Source organism: Etheostoma cragini, chromosome 15 (genome assembly GCF_013103735.1).
Source record: "Etheostoma cragini isolate CJK2018 chromosome 15, CSU_Ecrag_1.0, whole genome shotgun sequence".
Classification (NCBI taxonomy): domain Eukaryota; kingdom Metazoa; phylum Chordata; class Actinopteri; order Perciformes; family Percidae; genus Etheostoma; species Etheostoma cragini.
The window spans coordinates 18256601-18278702 of NC_048421.1; the positions used below are offsets into that span (position 1 = coordinate 18256601).

Below are 22102 nucleotides of genomic sequence, written 5' to 3' on the forward strand. Positions count from 1 at the left end.
TGCTTCTGACTGGCTAGTAGTCCTTACCTAGGTACTGTCAGGGAACACCCTCATCTCTGCTTCTGATTGGCCAGTAGTAGTAGCTAGTGGTCAGTAGCTAGGTTCGTACCTACCATGTGCGACTCCCAACGAAAATGGAATAGAACTGAGATGCCTCACTCTGTAGCTGCAGCAATGTGCACTACAACAAAAATATGGTGTTTTCTGAAAATTAAACCATTATGAACCTGGAGCATAATATGAGCACTTAGTATAATGGTTTCAGTGGGACACAAGGATGCCACATGAGGGCAGCAGAAATTAAAACAGATTTAAAATGTTGAAACGGTTCCATAAAGCAGTACTTTTCCTGCAAAACCTCCTAGAACCAATATTTACCAACCCCAAAAATAACACACTTGCAACTAAATGTATTAATAAATGTATTGGATTAAATTAATTCTCCTTCTGCAGGGAACTCCCTCAAGCACTCTGGAAAACCCCTTTCAACAAGGAGAGGAAGTAAAACACATTCATAACACCTCCACCTCGCTGCGGAAGGATGATTCAGGATATGCAAATAAAATGGAAATATATTCATAAATGGAAATAGTACCATTGATGTTATGACTGATGCAGGGAAAAAGCCCATCATCAAGTAGAAGGCCAGCTCCACAACTTTATACCTGCAAAGACAAACAAACGCAACATGGTCACTGACACTGAAATCTGTTCAGTAAATTATAGCAGAAAAGAAATGTAAAAATAAAATAATACCTAGAAAATTCCCCAAGTAATTTGTGTGTGCCTACTACTTGGTGCACATCCAAATAGAAATAATACTTTAGAAAATGTTATGTGTCTTAACCCTTCAGATAGACATTTTTAAAACCTATTTAAGGCCTTTGTTTACCAGAAACAGCTATAAAGTAGCTAGCGATAATCCAACCAGACTCCATTTAAAAAACAGTACTTTCTAGCGTGTATAGAGCCAACATATTTTCACATGTAAATTGCTAAGTTATGTGTTTATTTACACCAACACTTGAGTTGTGTTTGTTGTAAATGTTTACAGAAGACCAAAAGGGCTTTTCATATTTGTAATTGGTTTCTGTCAACTTGAATGAAAGGTGTGTTACGGTGCTAAAATTATCGTGCTTAATATCTGAATGTCCATTCAGCCCAAAAAACGCTAGTCTTGTCTTCCGTTTAAGCTTGAATTATGCTTCTATGTTAAAGTATGGCAACACAGCATGGCCCCAAGGAGGTTTTGTTTTGAGCAATATTGAGTGATTTCCTGAAGAGTTCCTATTATAGCATGAGAAATGTTGCGCCTTTTTTGGCGATTTCATGAAAACGTGCGTCAAATCTCTTTGAAAACGGATAGCGCACCATTTCCCTGTCGTTACACACGTTTTGATGTATTTTGTGTGCATGTGTTGGCAACACTCTGTGACTAGTAACAAAAAATGTGGCGGAAGATGAAGAATAATAAGTATGGGCAATAATAGTTATTGCGCCAATTGCTGATATTGCCGCACATCGGCACACTGAATAAATGGAATTTATAAAGTGCTTTTCAAGGACTCAGTCGCTTAAACGTGTTCTGTGTTTTTAGTCTTTTTCTTGTCAGTTCGTCAGGACACTGGCAGCCAAGTCACTGTTGTGACAACCTCGTGCATGGGGCAACGCTCAGGGCTCAGAAGGTGTGAACACTCAGGACGGACTCATTATGGTGACTGAACACCAACAATGAAATGGAGCACTGATCGAACATCCACTTATCTACTGAATCTAAATCGATCAGGTCTTTACATACGTCTTTAGCTCACACACAATCTAAGAGCTATTGGAAGGGTTGGGTAGACCAAAAACATGTTGGACTTTTTATTTTTGTATTTACATTGTCAATCTTCTTCAAGCTATTGTTCTGTAATCTGACCCATGGGTGTCCACTTAAGTGTTTCTTAGTGAGTCTATGGTGGATGGTTGAAAATGGGACTGTAAGTCATTTGTAACAATATGTAGACTTGGTGTCTGCTTTGATTTTCCCTCATTGTATTCCTTTTGTTGGTAATGTCATTTCTTTCTTCTTTGTTGAAGGGCTGCAGTTAACTCTGTTTTTTCAATTTTTCATTATGGATTCATCTGCTGATTATTCTCTCAACTCTTCTGTCATTGGATTGAAACTACAATGTCAGAAATTATTCCTAAAAACCAACTGATACTCAATTTAAGACTACGAAAGAACAAAAAATACACATTTGAGAACAACCACTGCATTGTTTTGGGCTATTTTTTTCTAATTTCAATTATATTATGTAAATATGTAAACATCAACAAAAATGATGTTTAAAAATTTTTTGTTGGATTGTCTGATGAGATTTAGATATAGATAATCTAGATTACTGGTAGTTTGACAGTTCCCAACAGATACGTTTAAATTCAAAATACCACATACATACACAATCACTGTGGGGATCCAGCGGTTAAATGAACTCACTTTTCATGGTAGTTGAAAACATATATGGTTCCAGCAGCAGCCATGAACCACACAAACCAGCGCATGTGTGCTGCCAGAGGACCCAGTTCACGCAGGTTCAACCTGGTTAGAAACAGGAAAACAAAACAGCATTTGCATCTATATTAGGCCTTTGTTTACAACTCCATGCCCTCTGAGTGTAGAGTGTCCACTGTGTGACACTCACCAAGGTGTGTAGGAGGCAGCAATGAAGAAATAGATGACCACTCTGTCACACACGTGGAAACAGTGTTCCATGGACCTGAAACAAACAAACGGGTGATTTGCTTACTCAAAGTCACAGTGGTGCAGGAACATTATTTGCAGCAGTGCAGTGCTCACAGGATTCACAGGAAGTAATAAGTTTCCATAAAAGAATAAATCTAAAATAAGCTTTTTGGCTTGGTATTTAAGGAAAATCACATTACAATATTGATTCCCTCAGGGAAAGTATTTAGTAATTAGTTCTTTACTTTGATCAAATTCATTTAAATAAAACTCCGGTCAATTTTGATTTTAACTGTATTTCATTGAATTAATTTATGTCTGCTTGTGTTAAGGCAGCATTTACGTATGTATGTTGTTCTTTATGACAGCTTGTACTGGTACATGTTGTGGTTCTCTGCCAACACAGAGGCTCTGTCTTCACGCTCATCCTCACCTCATGTGGCTCTTCTTCCAGGTGATGATATGAAACCCAGTGGAGACCAGGAAGAGGGCACAGAGACCCATGCCGTACACCCAGGCTGTGATCCTCTCCCAGCCGTTGTCTGACAGACGATGCAGCAACGCCATGCCCACAAAGGCTGGCACGATGAGGAGCTACACACATAGAATAAATCCATTCAAAGCAATGTACAGAACGAGATATTCTACCATGATCTAATATTTCAACTCAGAATTTGAGAGTAAGTCATCTACATTATATTTTGCTAGACCTGTATCCAACAAATTGGAATCGCAAACCCCCAGGGATTTTAATGTTTTGATTTCACTACACTACAGGCAAAAATAACTATATCTCTCATCGGGAAGAACATGGAGGCACCTAAAACTGCTGCTTAGATCAAGAATATGGCGCAATTAATATCTTTTGAGGGACTGACATAAATCGTTTATTGAAAGGAAAATTGGGTGTATATTGGAATATCTGGAGGCCAATGGAGCGAAAGATGAAGACATAGCGGAGCTCCTACTGTCTTACTGTCATATAATTTGCTTTTTGTTATTTGATTGTTGTAGTAGGGCAAAGAGAGAAATTTTGTTGTGGGTTCGGACAGGCGGGGGGATTATTGCAATAAATTTAAAAAATCATTATACAATGAATAATTCAAGCCACTCACTGCATGGGTGTAGAAGTTTGCAGCATGCTCATAGCAGGTGGGCTGGTAGCGGCAGTTAGCTGAGGCCCGTCTGTTCATAAACCTGAAACACAAATACAAATACATAAATAAACAAACGAATAAACAAGCATAGAGGGCTGATGCAGCACCGCAGAACTTCCTATTATTTTGATCTAGTCCAGACAGAACGAGAACTGATTGACAGATGTGTTGATTTAAAGACATTAACTCTATTACGAGGCTCAGTTCACTAAACACGTGGGATAGATAGAGCAGCTCAGTCAATCAGCAGAAAAGAAATATGGAGTACAATCTTTACCTAGAAACTAAGTAGACCTATAAACCATTTCCCCCTTGTAGTTAAACAAACATTCTTAATGGCCCCAAGTTGATTTCTTGTTGCAGTGGATGTGAATGACATCAATTGACAGGAAGTTGGATTTTTTGGACACTGAGCACGGCTTTCTGACAGTTTATTTTGCCGACTTTAACCTGCTTGAGATTTAATGACTTGACCACAGTTGTCCATTTAATGACAACATGTTAATAGCATATAACAGACAATATTATAGAACCATGGAGACTATTTTATTTCCATTTTTAAAAAGTACAGGTTCTACCTATTACTGATAATTGACTCAATAACATTAAAATTCCACAATTTCCCCAAGTGCAATGATGAAATTTTAGATGTTTTGTGCCATCAGTCCAACACCCAAAAATACTCAATTTACATAAAAACAGAGAAATGCAACAAATCCTCTGAAATCTGGGAAGCTGAAACAACAGAATGAGCTGCAATTTTGCTTCATAAATGGTTATTATTATTAAAATTGACAACCTTTTTTTTCTATGCATTAAGTTGAAATTATTGTCTAATTACACAGCAACTTCAACGTCACTCCACCTGAAAGGTCAACAGGTTTATGCTAACGGACATACAGACCGAGGTAACGCATCCCGACAAACCATTCAAATGGGCAATCTTAGCGTGACAGTTTAGCTTATTTTCAGTGACATTTTTTGGCATTCCACAAACCTCTGAAAGCTGTTTACTCTCTTCATTTCAGTGCCTTATTCACCACATGAAGCACAGAAAAAGAAATCAGCAAACGCCAGCAAACAAAAGAGCTCCGAAGCCCTGTTTACAATGGGGGAAATAAAAGAACTGTTCTGACAAACCAAAGGAAACGGAAGGCCCAGCATTAGCTAGTTAGCTAACATTGTGCTGCTCATTAGCTAACTTTCACTAACGTTACAGCTAACGTTACAAGGCACCGGCAGCATCTATACTCCTACTACAAAGGCACCATTTAAGTCTTTTTCTTAATACCATTCTGTAAAAAAAATGATGTTTCACTGCCTCTTCTTTAAGCTAGACATATCCATAAGCACCGACGGCAGCCAGGACAAACCGAAAAGACCCCCTTAAGCAAGCAGCTCCACCGGTCAATGACAAGCTACTCCCCGTACCCGCTGTGCAGTCGAGCAGTTCAGAAAATGATTTCTTTTTGCGCCTCGCCAACCATCCGGTGGTGAGATGATGAATGACAGCTGTGTACGCCAATGAACAGCGAGATGACTGGCGAATTGGCCAATGAGATGTTGGAAAGGAGGTGTTCTTAACGAGCGTGACAGTCACATTCTCAATATGCAAATATGAAACATTGAGAATATTCTTGAGAAAAGCGCAACAAAAAAAACAAGTAGCTAAATATTAAACGTTTTACCTTGTCTCTGTGTTGTAGGAAAACATATGCAGTATCAAATAACACAGAAGTAATGCAAAACTGCTGTCCATTCATAAGTTTGTACCACCTCTCATGCCACCCTTTACAATGGGTTTTTAAGTTGTACCTAAAGGCTTTAATAATAGTTGATAAATAATTCCACTTTATAGATCTTATACAAAAATATTTACTAAGACCTTTTAATTAACTATTACTTGACTAATCAAGTAATTCATTGATTACTTAATTAAACGTATTAATTTTTTTTCTAGCTGTAGAATTGATAATAAAAAAAGTCTTTAAATGAAAGTAAAACAACAGGATTTCTCACCTGTTAACCCCAAAAGTTGCTCTTAGTAATGGTTAATAACTGATCAAAGCATAAGTACATGTTGTATTAGTATATCAGTTACAACTTATAAACCTTTTATAGGATGACCTATTGTTTGTGTCTTCTATCCCATAAGAAAAGGTTCATACAGTTCATATCTTAACTCCCAGTGTATTTGATCATTGATAAGATTTGAACTGGTTGAAGATTAGACAAACGTTGCATAGCAAGGTCCATGTCAGTTTGTGAACTCCATGTTGAATGTTTTTTTTTAAATTGGAAAAAGTTGTTTACAAGGTCTCAACTCAATAAAATCTGAATCTTATAATCCTTCCACTTTTTGGCAGATTTTGTACATGCAGTAACATACACCATCTTCTGTGGGGAAGCACACGTTAATAAGAAGCTGTGTCAACAGCTTGCACCATGAACTAAAAAGCTGACGCTTTAATTCATCTTGTAATATGTTAACAACTTCACATTTTTACTTGTGTTTTTTACAGAAAGCACACACAGCTTTGTGACATAGGTATCATGGACAGGGACATTTGGTATAGCAGGAGTCATGTCTGTTACAGCCAACAAAGGGACACAGTTGGACAGTGAACTGCATACAGCGTCTGATTGTAACAGCTCAGTTATGTAGGAGCACTGTAACTTGATCATTGAATCTTACAGTATATATATCAGTGGGTTTACAGAAGACCAAAGTGCACTCCTCAGGCTTAATGACGTTCATGCTTTGCACTCCTCAGCTGCACACAACAAGATAGAAACCAGTTGAGTTGGCTATGTTTTCTTTTCCAAATGTTTTCTACATCTATCCTATTCTAAAGGCACATAAAGTATGTGTATGTTTCAGCAGATGCGGATTACCACTTTCTCTTGAATGAGAAACAGTGACCAACAAAGATAGGTCTCTTATGTGTCAGAAATTCGTGAAAGAATTGTGTATTTTAATTAAAGGTATCAGGGCCTTTCTTGTACACGTAGCAGTTACTGTTCCAGGGAGAGCAGAGAATGCGATTGATCCAGACAAAGAGAGAGCTCATTGTGTAGTTGGGGTTTTAAAAGGGACATTAGCACAGACAATGGGTCAGTGCCAGAGGCCATACATCAGGGCACAGTGTCTCCATGTTTCTGGCTTCTGTCCGCGTCTTTCCACATGCTGCTACGCTAACACCTCTAATGTGACACAGACCTGAGAGCTGCTGGTTGGCAGCGTGTCACAGCGGCTCACGATATCTTTCTTTCTGTCCCGGCTGTTGATAATCTCTGTCTGTGTCTGATTCTTGCTGGTCACCTTCTCTGTTAGGTGGTGGATGAAGCTTTCTCTGGTGTTTTACCTGCACACTCTGAAATCCCACAGCGGTATCAGTTAACAGCTACTACCGCTGTCTCTTTATGTTGACAGCAATGATTTGACTCAAAGCTGTAATTTAAGAAACCAAGTAGCAGCGAGACTTCAAGCGAGAGTTTTTTAATGGTAACATGTGGGGGATTTGGGTCATATTTTTGATTGAGATCAGCATACATTCTTTAGTTTATGTTCAGAGTGTAAGCCCTTACATATCCAGGTATTTTTACTTGCTTTGACTGATCATACCTCTTCACAGGACTATGTAGGCATCATACAGACTGAGAATGAAACAGTTCTGTACTGATTTAGTTCTCCCATGTTGTCTGACTCATGACGGACTGAAAAATGGATAAAAAATTGGTAGAGAACCAAAGATTTAGTCTTTTTTCGATGCATTCCTTATTAAAATCGGTCATGGCTAAAAGGGACACAGATCCGGCCGGAAGTTACACAAAATCTAACATAATAAAACAATAGAATTTGAATACTTTCACCCAGGAAAAGCATGTCCGTTCCTCGGGAGTCTTTAAATCCAAACCATGACCTTTTCCCTAAACTTAACTATTTGTTTGGTGCCTAAACAAAGCTGTTACAGCGTGACACTCAATATTTTTCTCGGCTAAACACCATAGCTGTATCCCTTCTTGCTACAACCATCTACATTACCCACAATGCAACATGTTGTAACAAATCATAGATTTGAGTATGTTATGGTAGCAGCAGCTAACGCAGCAAAATCTCTGTCAATAGAACCACTGATGCATTATGTTTGGAACTAGAGTTCTTCTCCCAATGTGCCATCACGTCGCTTTGATACACTATTACACTACCAGCGGCAGAGTTGCTCTCACTGACTGCTGACTGTTCCTTTATTTACACATGAGCTTCCATGATATCACATAATTCCCTGAGTAGCTCCACCAAACCTTGACCTGAGCATAGGCCTAATCAGCCAGAATAACACCGGTACATGACATTTGATGTGAGGCTTTGAACATGAACAGCACTGTAACTTTGTCAGTGAATCTTACAGTACATCTATCAGTGGGTTTACATAAGACTAAAGTGTACTCCTCAGGCTCAATGATGTTCATGCTTTGCATTCAGTTGCTGCACACAATCAGACAGAAACCAGTTGAGGAGTGTGTTTTCTTTTCCAAATGTTTTCTACATCTATCCTATTTTTTAAGTAAAAGAAAACTAACATTGTTGTGTGGACATGTTAGGTTGACTAGAAATATAACAAAATTAGATTAGTTATCCATAAATAAATGTGTGGCGGCGCTTTCACTAGCTAAGGCCCTGAGGCAACCCTCTTAACTGTATTCCGTTGCATTGTACCTGTACATGTGTAATGACAATAAAGTTGAATCTAATCTAATCTAATCTAAATTATAAAGGAAATGTGGGAGGTCACCAAACGCCGTGAACCAATTTAGAACAAAAACGAGGATATAAAAAAACAACAATAACAAGTAATGTTTCTGCCTTCACGGGTGTAACAAAGCTAGTATGAGGATTGGGGGACCTGTCAATCAAACTGAAATTGAGTAAGTGCACACTCACACAGTCCTCAGCTGTGTGGCTATGCCATCAAAAACTGATCTAATGAATATAGTTCTATATTGACCATGTACAATATTTGTACCTTTACAAAACCAACTCATACAACTGTCTTCAGTTGTCCAACGATGTAAACAATTGGGAATGTTTCTCGTGGCAACCGTCCTTTTCTTCTGCATTCATCTCACAGCTATCCAGATTCACCTGCGCCTCCCTGCACACCTCTCCCTCGGTCCCTCACACATCAAGTCACAGAACATCAAGATCAATGGTGCGGCCTTCTTGCCCTCTACCTTTTCCCTGTTGTGTGACCTGCATTCCTGCCTTTTTCCATTTGGGACTTAAAATCTTAAATTAGAATATGGAACAGCAGATTACAATATAATCTATAACAATGGGACCAATCCGTCAATTATGCATGGATATTCATGTGTCACCAGCATTTCGTTTTGTCTATTGGAGCAAATTTAAAGTGTTTCAGTTAAAGAAGAGTGAGCCCCTTTTTCTCACGGTTTCACAACTTGACCTATCAAATGCTCACATGTACAGATAGTGTTTTTTTTTAAATAAAAATACTTACTTTTACTTGATGGTGAGCATTTGCATGGAGCCCCTAAAAGAACATGGGGAATAATTTAGTTTTTCTTGAGTGCTTGAGTCAAACTTTCTGATGCACACGAGAAACTTTTCTCGTGAGTACGATATACTTTCTGATACACACAAGAAGAGCTAATTTACAAAATCATGCTCCGAAAGTTCTGTTAGCGTTATCTGACTAAATTTAATATTTCTCATTCACAGCATGAAATTAAATGCAACCTTATCTCCATCTCCATTGTTTGTTGATGACAATATTGGGTACACTTTGTTTCCTTTTTAAGGAAGATGAATACCTCCTCCTCGGCAGGCGTTCTGACTGGTACTCATTTAGAACGCCTGCTATTGGTTTACTAGTACCATTGGTTTCTCTTGAGCATGAGATACTTGTGAGCACAAGACAAGTATCTCCTGCTCACCAGAAAGTTTGTAATGAGCCCTAGAAAATAAAAAGTACCTTAATACATTTTTCGCCATATATATTCTCTTGGTTGGAGTGATATAGTTCGATGCAGCAATTTCTGGAACTAGTATAATCTCATCAGCCTGATAAGTCAGTGTTCAGAGGTCAGACTTGCTCTTGTTGTTTGGCTTAACCTCATTGTCACCCGCTGACGTGGAATTCAGCGTAACCCTGAGCTGCTTAGATGCCATGAACAACTTCTTACTGAGAACACAGACAGAATCCTCTACAGGGAAATACTACAGTGGATAACTGAAGCAAATGTATGGGTTGTAGCATGACACCTTCTACTCTGGTCTTGTGGGAAAGATATATAGAGTAGGTGGGACAAACTTAGAACAAAAGAGGCTTTATGTACACGCATTATATAGGAAGATACTGCTTCATAATTGGTTTATTGTTTCCTGCTAGAATACATTACCCCAATTCCCCTCCAGTTAACTACAAGGCAAAGTGGAAAAAAACTCAATAACATCAACAAGCCTACTTCCAAAAATACAGAAGTTGCTACAGAATTTCAGAAACACAGAAAATAAATCTTTTAAGTATTGACAGAAAAATATGTCCACTCAAACCACAAAATGAAACAATTTTCAAAAATATCTTTGTGCTAGGTTAAATGAATTATACATTTTGTTATTTGGACACCATTTGTATGTCCCAAAAACTCAACAGTGTGTTCAGGGCAGTCGCAGCAAGTAATCTTGCAGCTAACAAGCTGAGCCTAATGTGTGCTCTATATTGGAAAGCACACGGATGTCTCTGGCTGATGATCACGGAGTGCGTTGTGGCACGGCTGCCTTCCTTTACTCATGTTGTACCTCCAACTCTCACACAGAGGTCCACTGCTTAATCAGCAGTAATTTTGTGTCATACCTTTTACTATCAGGATGCTTTCTTTCCTATTATAGCAGCGTGTCCACATCTGGTTGAGTAGGCTACTGCAGAGAAAATCAAAAGCTGCTATTATTTAAACATTCCCTATGATTAAATTTGATAACTTTTTTAAAGAATATTTCACATATTACAGAAGTGCCTCTCATAGAACATGTGTACCCAATTGCAAATTGAAATCCAGCATGATGATGACAGCAACAATGAAAATCACAACACCGATCAAACATTTCCCAAGTGATAATCCCAAAATAGTATTTAAATATGTAGTCATAATTGCCAGTACAAAGTAGATCAAACTGCTTCTCATGCGCCATATCGGTGAACATGACAGTTTTTTTTTAAATAGTTTTTTTATTTCTCTATAATGAAAATTTTCAAAGAGAAAAAAATCAAAAAGGTTTTTATTCATGAAGAAAGTAAATAATTATTCCTAAATTAGGCCCATTGTTGGGTACCTTCTACAAGGTCAGTCGTGTAGATATACAGCCAAGCCTATACAAGCCAAGATATACAGTAGGTCAAATTGTTTATTGTGAAAGTATAATGATATGTTTCAATAAAAGCTTAAACTTCAAATGTCAGAGTAAAAGCTTTCGTGCACCCACAGCAGTGCCAGTGCTTCTGAGTGATGAGGGTGTAATCAGTAAAACTAAGGATGTTATATTGCTTTTACAATTGTGCAGGAAATCATGAAAGTACCGGTGTTATTTCATAGCAGAATATAAAGATAATGATGTGTTCCCATACTTTGCTTGCAGTACTATCATTGTCACATGCTAATAGCAGCCAGTTTTAGCTACACAAACAGGTCTTAGAAATGGTGTCATTCTCTTAGTTTTTCACAAGGTATTAAGCTAAATATGGTACATGTTCTGTTTTTTCAAAAAATAATTCCTCTGACTGATTAGATACCAAGTGGCAGGGTTGGGACGGAGGTAACGGGATAATTACTTTGATTGTTTGGCCAGTCTTTGCTAGAATTGCAAAATATGTGAACAATTTAAAGGAGAAAGGATCCAAAACCCAGAGGTAGCAGCAATTTCATGGTCTGTGTAAACATATGAAATGCGGATACATTAAAAGCCATTAAAATGATTAGATGTGGTTTGTCTTAATTACTGTATTACTTTTTTTTCTCTTGCAAAGAATAACATTGACCTGTTTTGTAATTGAGTGAATCAATCTGTTTTCTGCCCATTTCTTTGAAGTAGCAGGATTACACTGAGCTCCAGGTTTCTGACCATGTTCCCTGGGAGAGTTCTCAGATCTATGAGATCTATTTCTGGTAAATGCTGGCAGCTCAAACTGAAAGCTGTAATCACAGTGTGTTGAATAATCACATACTAGGTCACATCGTTGTTTTATTAACCAGCAAAAATTCAGTTTCCTGAATGAATTTAACCCAATCTAGATTAGAATTTAGATAAATAGCTTGAGCTTTATTCAAGGAATCAGCAAATGCCCTCCACTATGATGCATACAGAGTATATGTAAATAGGACATAAAATATTGTACACTCCCTATCATGGCTTCCAGCTTTCTATCTGAAAAACTCAACCAACTGTTTTTTATTTTGGCTCCATTTAATATTTAAAGAGGCCGTTTCAATGACTTATCTCCATGACTTTTTTGAGTAAAACCTGGCATGTTTTTTTTCCTGTTTCCTTTTGTTTCTGCTTTCATTTAACACAGGTATCCAGATAAGTCATTTAGCCTGCTACTCAGAAGACGCCCCTGCTTTGATTTCAGACCCTCTGATTGCTCTGACAGTTCAGCCAATCAGTCTGATTACTGCATAGCGCTGCACGGAAAATCCTTTACAATGACTGACCTGGAAAACTGTTTGGAAGCAGAGGCCGAATATAATCACAATGAAGTAACTGCACAAATAATAAATACTGAGTGTATTAGAGAATAAATTGATCACTACAAGTTCTCATCAAGACTTAGGCCTAGTACACAGGTAGTCTTAAAAATAGGTAACACTAACCCTTTCTTATAAAATAAAATATCATCCACACAAGCACTGTTTAAAACCAAACTTCTATCCAAATTCCCTAACCCTAAAACACTATGCCTAAAACCATGTCGGCCAATCAGAAGCCTTTTACCGGAAGGCTACCTGGCTGCGATGGCACACCCTCGCTCCATAGCATTCAGACTCTTCTGTTCCTCCATATAGTAATGGGTAACTCTCCACTTGTGTGTAAACATTTCAAATTAAAAAGTCCTATAAGTTGTGGATATAAACCATTCCTGTTTTGGCCACATCCACCATTGCACGAAATGTAGCCTCATTTGTGACGCCTCGAAACAGAGTTTCTGAAAAACTTCCCCCTGGATGAAGCTTTTAAAAGATCCTTTTTCAGTGACCTAAAACACAGTCTATGTGTGGATGAAAGGCCAAAAGAGAAAAACTACGTTTCTAAAAACATTGTGTGCACGAGTGGTCTAAGCCTTGAAGGGATACGCCACCACGGTTATTGAAATCGGGCTTGTCACGGTCCCCCCTAGCTGTGTGGATCGGTGGGCCAACGCATTTTTTGTGCATGCATTGCTTCATTCTGGGGCAACACCAGCAGCGCTGCCATGAGTTAACTTAGCATAGTGAATGAAATCTTATGTTGCCGGTTAGCATGTTGTGAGTAAAATTGAGCCAACAAAAAAACAACAACAACCTAATGCACTGAGACAAAAATTGCATTGCTCACCTATCTGCAGCTAGGGGAGACCGTGACAAACCATAATTCACCCAACGGTGGCGTGTCCCTTTAATGGTGAGTTCATTCATCCTGAACTGGGAGAACGGCCGTGTAAATCAACAACAGTACTGCAAGTTTGTGTCAACTGTACTCTGTTTACTTATCAAACACAGCTATCATGTTCTTCATTTTTGTTAACACAAAACTTTGTTTGCATTTTTCCACAGATGTGATTCGCCATAACTACACTTGAGTGATATGAGAGATATGTGAGACAAAGGAAAAGCTTTCAAAGCTTAAGCTTTTCTTTCCGTCGCTTATCTGCTCACTGTCGAACCTGTCGAACCGTTCAAGATGAACAGCAGGTCAACTTTTAGCCACAGTTCTCCTTATATAGTAGCAGGTAAGTGGAGCACTGAATCGTTCAAAGACTTGACATCATCCTGTTGTGTGCTTGGATTGGTCAAAAACACACATCTGAAAATAACAATGTATAGACATTGAAGGTCGGGACCCTGATTGCTTGATCGCAGAGCTTTCAGCCATCGCTCTGACGCTTTGACAACCACATCCGTGCACATCACACTTCCTCCAGTTATGTAAGAGTTTCCTGTCTATCCAGATTTAACCAAATGTTAAACACTAATCCCTGTTTGGCAGCTAATCAAGAGCAATGCACCCTTGATTTTGATAGGGTATTTAAAGTAGGTTAGAGATAACAGTTTAATCAATGTGTTGGAGAGGAACAAAGTCCAAAGACATCAAGGAGTAACAAGCATTGTTCTGTCTTAAAGGTACTTTTTTGTCTTGAAGTGCCTAATTTAAAGAAAGAGCCAAGATGTTAATCTAAGCATATGTGTCTCCTCAATAACACCTGTCTGTATTTTCTTGACCCCAACCGTAATCCTAAAGCCTTTCTGTCAACACAACATAACAGAAATGCTCTCTTTATTCTTTGTGCTTTATCACTCGTGACAGTTCCTCTCCAGAGCAGACTACAGGCTTTGACTTCAGCTCCTTCAGATAAAGAGGGATTTCACATGCACACACAACACCAACTTCAGCACTTGTCACTCTCCCTTACCGTGCAAGTCTGGTCCTGTGTAGGTCAAATCCTGGCATTTTCCAGATAGAAATAGGGAGATATAAAAAGAAATACAAAAAACGAGTCAGGTATATACAACGGTGAGTCTGCTGAGTCTTGCTCAGACCATCGTGCTCTTCTTCTCCCTGAAGTCCGAGTGCGGTGGCTCGTGGTAGGTTGTGATCATGTTGGCCGCGTCCCACCGTCCCACCGGGGTTGGAGAGCTCTGCAACACCACTAGCCTGACGGGCGACTGAGCCGGCACCGGGTCTGGGGCGTACTCCTTGGTGGGATCTTTGCCCCGGCAGTCATACATGATACACGATATCAGGAAGACCAGGAGCAAGATAACGTAGCTGGCAATGAGGATGCAAAGGTTCAAAGTAACAGGGTCAATCTCCTGGTAGTTTTCCAAAAAGCCCATGGTTCCTGCTTCATGCTGGGCGGCCCTGAGGCCCTCAAAGAACAAGCACGTTGGAGGTATCAGAGAAGGGAAGGTAGAAGGTACCGACAGCTGCCACGGACTGAGAACACTAAACAAGCTTGGTGACGGCAGGGCTTTCTTCCTCTCTATCCTCTTCAATCTGTTTCCCTACTGTCCTCCCCCCTACCTCCCGCCCACCCTTCATCCTCCCTGCCTCGCTTCTGTCTTTCACCTCTCTGTTTCTGATGAGCACTGTCATAGCCATATGTGGCTTTGTGGTAAAAATACTTTAATCCGCATCACTCTGCCAACCTTGAATTTTTTGTGATCAATGGCTCCCTTTAATAACTTAAGCTTTAGTTGTGACAGACTCTGTGTTATGTCATCTGCTAGCAAGTGAACATTAATTATTGTGCATGTGACGTATTTGAGTGCATGTTTTCTGTGTGTGTGTATGTGTGTGGTGTAATCCTAATCTTGATTGTGAGTGGGGATTGATGGAGGAAGCCATCTGGCTAAATAGAGGCCGGAGAGCGCAACTAAAAAAAGCCACTCATGCCAGCACAAGACTTCATCAACCACAGGACGAAACATTTGAAGGTCATTACTCTCAAAAAATCTATGGCCTCATATCATTCAGTTGAACATGTAATCTGGACATATTACAGTAGCCTTCTTGTTCTGTGTGCAGACCCGTCGTTGCAGGCTACTAGGGAATCAGAGACGGGATTATCACGGTGGACAGCAAACTCTTTATACTCCCTATAATCTCTGTTGACGCATGACGAAGCACGCCATGATCAAAGGGGGGTTTGCAAGCGTTAGAAACCTGTGTGTTTGTGAGATGCAACTCAGTTACTAAAGTGTCACACTTTAGTAACTGAGTTGCATCTGTACTTCTTGTTGTAGAGCATGTGTTTGGATTACTGTGAGCCTGATGGACAACAGAGGGCAGCATTTAGCAATGTAAGCAGTGGGACTAGACTGAAGAAGCAGAGACGCAGGCTACATGACCCAGGAAAACTCTTCAGGAGACTAAGGGGGAACACACAGAGCACAGAAAGCAATAATTCACACTGACATACGGACATGGAAAAAAATCAACTTCATTACACAACGTTTTATGTGTATTTCTCCCTTTCGTTTTTTTTACTGTTTCACCTATTAAGCACCTTTTTAATGTGCAAAAGTAAGGCTGTGTCCCAGTTCCATACTGCACCCTGATTCTAAGCAGGTATTAATACAAATGAAGTAAGTAACTTTTAAAAGAAAAAATGTACTTAAAATAACGGAGTGTATACACTTGGTGTGTGAGTGTCCTCTGGTGATGGACGCCATTGTCCTGCAATGCAATGCACATAGAAAGTGGAAACTTGGCTGAGAAAACAAAAGAAATACAGTGGGTAGAGGTGAAGCAGCTATTTTAGAAAAGAAAAGATCAACTGTTAAGTTTTTAAAAATGTAAATAAAAAACTCCACAATTTATTATTATATATATTGATAGTATTTATTAAAGTTAGAAGGTTCTGAGGCACTCTTCTTGCAAAATGTTTAAAAGCCTTTATTTAGATGGCTCTTTCATATGGAAATTGTTTGAACCTTAAAAATAGAGCTGTGTAACAAACCACACGTACCGGCACAAACAGCCTTCTTTATTTAGTATGTTGGAAACTGTGTCTTGACTACAATTTAAAATGCAATTGTTAGTTTAAACACAGTTTGTCCACACAAAATAGGTTTGTAATTATGTATTAACACTGTATGTTCAGGGTGTACAGTGGTATTCTGCAGGTGCCATCTACAATATGATACCAGAAAAAACGTATTTCTTACAGGGGGTTGAATCTTTTGCAAATCCAAATACTTAAACAGCTGCACATTGAGGGTAACAGAATCAACAGGGCAGCATACTTGGTTTTTTTCCCCAACAAAAAAAGTATTCATGAGATAAACAGGGAGAGAATGTAATACAATCACTAATCTGCTCAAGCTCTCCTGCAGAACAAACTGTCACTTGTGATGTTTCCTGCCTCCTGGTGTTTAACAGTGGGCAGCAGATGTACACATTACATCTGCAGAGCACAGAGTGACCTCACTCGTCTCTTCATGGTAATAATCCCTACATGTTCAGGAAACTGATGTTAGAAGTGAATGGCTTGACCCCGATCCTTTCTGACCTCCACTCAGAACCGCCGCTCTGGCCTCAAGATGAGAACCCGGGGGGGGGGGGTTGTGAGGCTGACATATGCGACCTGCGACCTTACTGACGTGTCATCAAAATGATGATCCACTCCAGACATCAGCATCACAACATGCTGGTGTCAGTGATGACTTCACCATTTCCATTTCTTACTTTTTCCATTTCCATAAAATGTGTCACCATTTGATTATCATAATGGATTGCCTTACATGTAACAACAGGGATAATTAAAAAGGCTTCATAATACATCAGTCGGGATTAACTGACTCCAGGGGGACAGATGTCTCCAGTTCATAAAAGTTGTAATTTCCAACATTTTCCCAACAATTTTTTTTGTTAAAACTTCATTGTACAATGTTTAGGTTACACACTTTCCTACAAACAAAACATAGGTACAGGACAGGGAAATTGTGTGGTGAAAGTTACAGATGACCTCTTAATTGCATCAGAAAAAGAACTCTGTACTTCTGGTTAGACATCCTATCACATCCTATCACAGAGACTGGGACATTTAATTGGCATTAAAGAAACCACATTGAGCTGGTTCAGGTCTTATCTTAACAAAGGAAAATACTGTCTCCTTATTTAAAGGTCCCATAGCATGAAAATATCACTTTATGTGGTTTTCTAGCGTTAACATGAGTTCCCCCAGCCTGCCTATGGTCCCCCAGTGACTAGAAATGGCGATTTGTGTAAACTGAGCCCTGAGTATCCTGCTCTGCCTTTGAGAAAATGAAAGCTCAGATGAGCCCATCTGGAATCTTGCTCCTTATGAGGTCATAAGGGGAATGGTCACCTCCCCTTTCACTGCCTTGCCCGCCCAGAGAACCAATGAGAAAGAGAGAGAGACATCATGGCTTTTAAACGAGAAAAATGGTTGGTCAAGGCCACACCTTGAGGCTCCACCTAGGCTGTTTAGACTGTTGGGGGAACTTCCCATGAGCTTCACTCTCTTTCTACCCTCTCCATCTGTATGCATTCATGTCCCATTACTGCTTGACTTGGCATCTTCCCCTGAGTTTTTGTTCTTTCTTGCCTTACAGCTTGCCATGGATCATGGTTGTGCATGGATCTGGGATTTTAAATGTGCTTATTCGGCACCACAAGACATGACAGTAGGAATTAACATGATTAAATATCTGACAGTTTAGCAATATCAGATGCCAGGAAATGTACTACCATTATCTTTTAACGTGTTATTAATTAACACTTCAAATCATTGATTGGGCTTTCACACTATTTGCTTCATCACAAAGCTTATTATAGACAAAACCCCCAAATATTGCATTTTGTGATTCTGCTTACTAACATGATGCCGAGTAAAAGTAACATACATAAAACAATAATGACAAAACAATGGTGTCCAGCAGGAACTAATTGAAACATCAACTGCTTGAACAAAGGCTAAATGTTTAAGTCCTCTGGCAATTACTTTTTTCAATGTTTCCCCATCCCTACATTCCTACATTAAACAAAAAGTGATACTGGTCTTGCAGACAATTTAAATCAATGAAAATGTTATAGACTCTCTTTTTTTAGATGACATGTGTGAATCAATAAAAAGAAAACAAATCTTTAAAGAATTCAAAGAAGAAGTCCAACTCTTAAAGACAAGGAAAAGCAATAGTTTGTGTCAGTTTAACCAAAGATTTAGAGCTCTAAAAACAGCATTGTGTCAGCGGAAGAGTGGTGTTTCTGTCCTGGGGATGTTTGTGTTGTTTCGGTCGCGGGGAATGATTAGCTGAGAGGATGTAATAGGTTTGTCTTTGTGTATATACCAGGACTCTTGGGTGGAGTTTCTCCTGCTCCTGCTCATATCTTGGAGATAGATCTTCCCCACCGCCAGACGCTGGTGCCAGGGAGTCCAGCAGCCTCGGTGGAACCTGGAGACAGACAGCAGGGAGAGTTGGGAAATCATGTGTTGACAAACTCTGACGGAGCTTTTAGCTTCAGTTTGAGACTGTGAGGTGAGGGTCTTGAGGGTTTTGTATCTGCTTTGTCCAAACAAAGTTAATCAGAAAATGGTACATCACTGAAAATACCAGTGAAACATTTATTTAGCTTTTCTCTTCCACACCCGTCCTCTCTGGGCTCCTAGTCACTGAGTTTAGTAGATCATTTCAACTGTAAAATTACAAATGCCATTTCTCCCACTAAGGTCAAAGTTGTCTCTGGTAAGAAAAGATCCCCATGGAGAAATGTCCTACTGGTGAGAACAGAAAAAAGAAAGTGTCGAAAAGCTGAACGAAGGTGGCGAAAAACAAATCTCCTTGTCCATTATAACACCTATAAAGAGAGACTTCGTATTTATAATTTGGAACTGAGGAATGCAAGGAGGTCCTTCTTCTCTGACATTATCACCAGAAACAATAATAATTCACGTGCTTTGTTTGCTACTGTCGCTAGGTCAACAAAACCTACAGTACCAGTAGCATCTGAAGTTTTATCTACCAAGGCCTGCAATGACTTCGCTTCCTTCTTCAAAGACAAAATTCAGAAGATTAGACAAACAGTCAGTGCCTCCATATCAAGTACAGGATATGTGTTTTTTCACATTGTTCAGGCAAAACTAGTTCCAATATGACCGAATGTCTTACAATCAACCATAAAAACCTGGAAGACATCATACAACAACTGAAAACCTCTTCCTGTTGCCTTGATATTCCAACAACGGGTGTTTTCAAAGATGTTTTGAATTGTTTGGCTTCTGATCTTCTACAGATTGTGAACACGTCTCTAATTACACGCATCTTTCCACAGGCCCTGAAACCTGCAGTAATAAAGCCAAAATCTAGACACGTCACTAATAAGCAACTATAAGCCGATATCAAACTTTACGATTTAAAGTAAAATCATTGACAAAAGCGTTTTTTCAACAACTCAACCATTTCTTGTCACTAAACAACAGTTTTGATACCTTTCAGTCGGCACACCACAGCACTGAGACAGCTCTTGTCAAAGTATTTAATGACTTCCATCTTAACACAGATAGTGGCAAAATTTCAGTCTTAGTGTTAATTGATCTCAGTGCAGCATTTGACACTCTTGACCATGATATATTACTAGACCGATTTGAAAACTGGGTTGGCCTTTCTGGCTCGGTACTAAACTAGTTTGAATCTTACTTAAAGAATAGGGACTACTTTGTGTCAATAGGTAATTATGCATCTGAGCATACAAATGTGACGTGTGGAGTTCCCGATGGCTCCATTCTGGGGCCTCCTCTGTTTAACTACATACATCTACATACTTCCACTGGCTCAGACTATGGAAAACAACTAAATTACCATAGTTATGCGGACGACAAACAAATCGCCAGGTGAGTATACTACAATACAACAACTGACTAAGTGCATCAATCAAATTTATGTCTGGATGTGCCAGAACTTTCTGAAATTAAATGAAGGAACAACTGAGGTGGTTGTTTTTCGGAGCAAAAGAGGTACTATTAAAAGTCTGCGCTCAGCTTCAAACAACAATGTGAAAAACAACAGACAAAGCCAGAAATCTTGGTGTAGTCATGGACTCTGACCTGAATATTAACAGCGGACAATTACAAAGTCAGCCTATCATCACCTTAAGAATATATCAAGGTTTAAAGGAATTGTGTATCAACAGGATTTTGGAAAACTTGTCCATGCTTTCATCATCAGTAGACTTGAATACTGTAACGGTGTCTTTACAGGTCCCTCTAAAATATCAATCAGACAGCTGCAGCGGATTCAGAACGCTGCTGCTCGAGTCCTTACTAAGACCAAGAGAGTGGATCACATCACTCCAGTTCTGCAGTCCTTACACTAGCTTCATGTGGCTCAAGAATTGATTTAAAAGTACTTTTGTTAGTTTATAAATCACTAAACGGTTTAGGGCCAAATTACATTTCTGATCTGCTACTACACTATGACCCACCCAGACCTCTCAGGTCATCTTGGAAAGGTCTGCTTGCTGTCCCCAGAGTCAGAACTAAACAAGGTGAAGAAGCCTTCAGTTTCTATGCTCCACATATCTGGAAAAAACTTCCGGAAAACTGCAGATCAGCTGCTACTCTCAGTTCTTTTAAATCAACGCCAAAGACCTTTCTTTTCGATGTTGCCTTTCTTTAAATGGTTGTTCATTTCAGTTTAATTTCTTATACTGCACTGTAAATTTTAGTGTTGTGTTTTATCGGTATTTATTTTTTAACTGTTTATTCTTGTTTTTTATCAGTTTTTATTTTAAACAGTTTTGTAACAGTTTTTGTGTAAAGCACTTTGAATTGCCCTGTTGCTGAAATGTGCCATACAAATAAAGCTGCCTTTTGCCTTGCCTTGCCTTGCCTTGCCTTGCCTTGCTTTATATTCTACCTCTGTCTCTTAGGCACAAAGCCCCAACAGGTTGTTTGCTCCTTTTCACAGCGTGAAGTTGAGTCTCCCTGCAGTGATCGCCCCCTCGATCAGACACACTGTGACCTCGTGCCTGCTCTCCCACCATCAACCATCCCAAAAACAAATGAGGAGCAAGAAACAACCCGCTGTAGCCATATGATGTGAACTTACACAGGGAAACATCTGTTTTACAGTGTTTCAGAGTTTTACCTAACAATATACTGTATGTGGAATAAAAAAAGTCTGATGAATAACTCTTTCTAACTCTTTTTCTATAACTTACACAAAAAGTAAGTTATAAAGTACATAAAAAATAAACAGGTATTAAAAAACAAAGAACAAATGGAACAAATTTTTGTTATAAAAAACAAATTTGAAACTGAAATAAAGGCGTTTTTTTTTGTTTCATTATCAAAAGGAATGAGAGACATTTTTAGATATGCCTATATATTTATTTTCTATTCCTATTTTCAAAAAGAAACCACCCAAAAATATACCAGATGTTGTCACTTCCAATGCAATAGCATACAAATATATATATATA

The 22102-nt window shown here is 39.1% G+C and overlaps 2 protein-coding genes across 4 annotated transcripts in view; both read right to left on the minus strand.

Moving 5' to 3' along the window:
- Positions 1 to 14811, minus strand: part of mmd (monocyte to macrophage differentiation-associated) — a 17440-nt gene extending 2629 nt beyond the window's left edge. The window contains exons 1-7 of one of the 3 annotated variants that reach the window (XM_034893875.1): positions 5177 to 5332; positions 4883 to 4984; positions 3844 to 3925; positions 3162 to 3322; positions 2688 to 2762; positions 2483 to 2584; positions 596 to 665 (exon numbers count right to left, since the gene is read on the minus strand). In XM_034893875.1, coding sequence (XP_034749766.1) covers positions 596 to 665; positions 2483 to 2584; positions 2688 to 2762; positions 3162 to 3322; positions 3844 to 3925; positions 4883 to 4908 — 516 coding nt within the window. In that variant the 5' untranslated portion in view covers positions 4909 to 4984; positions 5177 to 5332. Of the gene's footprint in view, positions 1 to 595; positions 666 to 2482; positions 2585 to 2687; positions 2763 to 3161; positions 3323 to 3843; positions 3926 to 4882; positions 4985 to 5176; positions 5333 to 14570 lie in introns of those variants that run through there. The other 2 variants (XM_034893876.1, XM_034893874.1) reach the window with 2 other exon arrangements.
- On the minus strand, positions 14619 to 15056 carry LOC117957824 (small integral membrane protein 36-like). Its single transcript, XM_034893877.1, has one exon. The coding sequence runs from the start codon at positions 14992 to 14994 to the stop codon at positions 14692 to 14694; it is 303 nt and encodes a 100-aa protein (XP_034749768.1). The 5' UTR covers positions 14995 to 15056; the 3' UTR covers positions 14619 to 14691.
- Positions 15057 to 22102: the final 7046 nt, after the last annotated feature.

Bases quoted from the DNA above. Each gene is read 5' to 3' on its own strand.
- LOC117957824 (XM_034893877.1), bottom strand. From the start codon at position 14,994: ATGGGCTTTTTGGAAAACTACCAGGAGATTGACCCTGTTACTTTGAAC.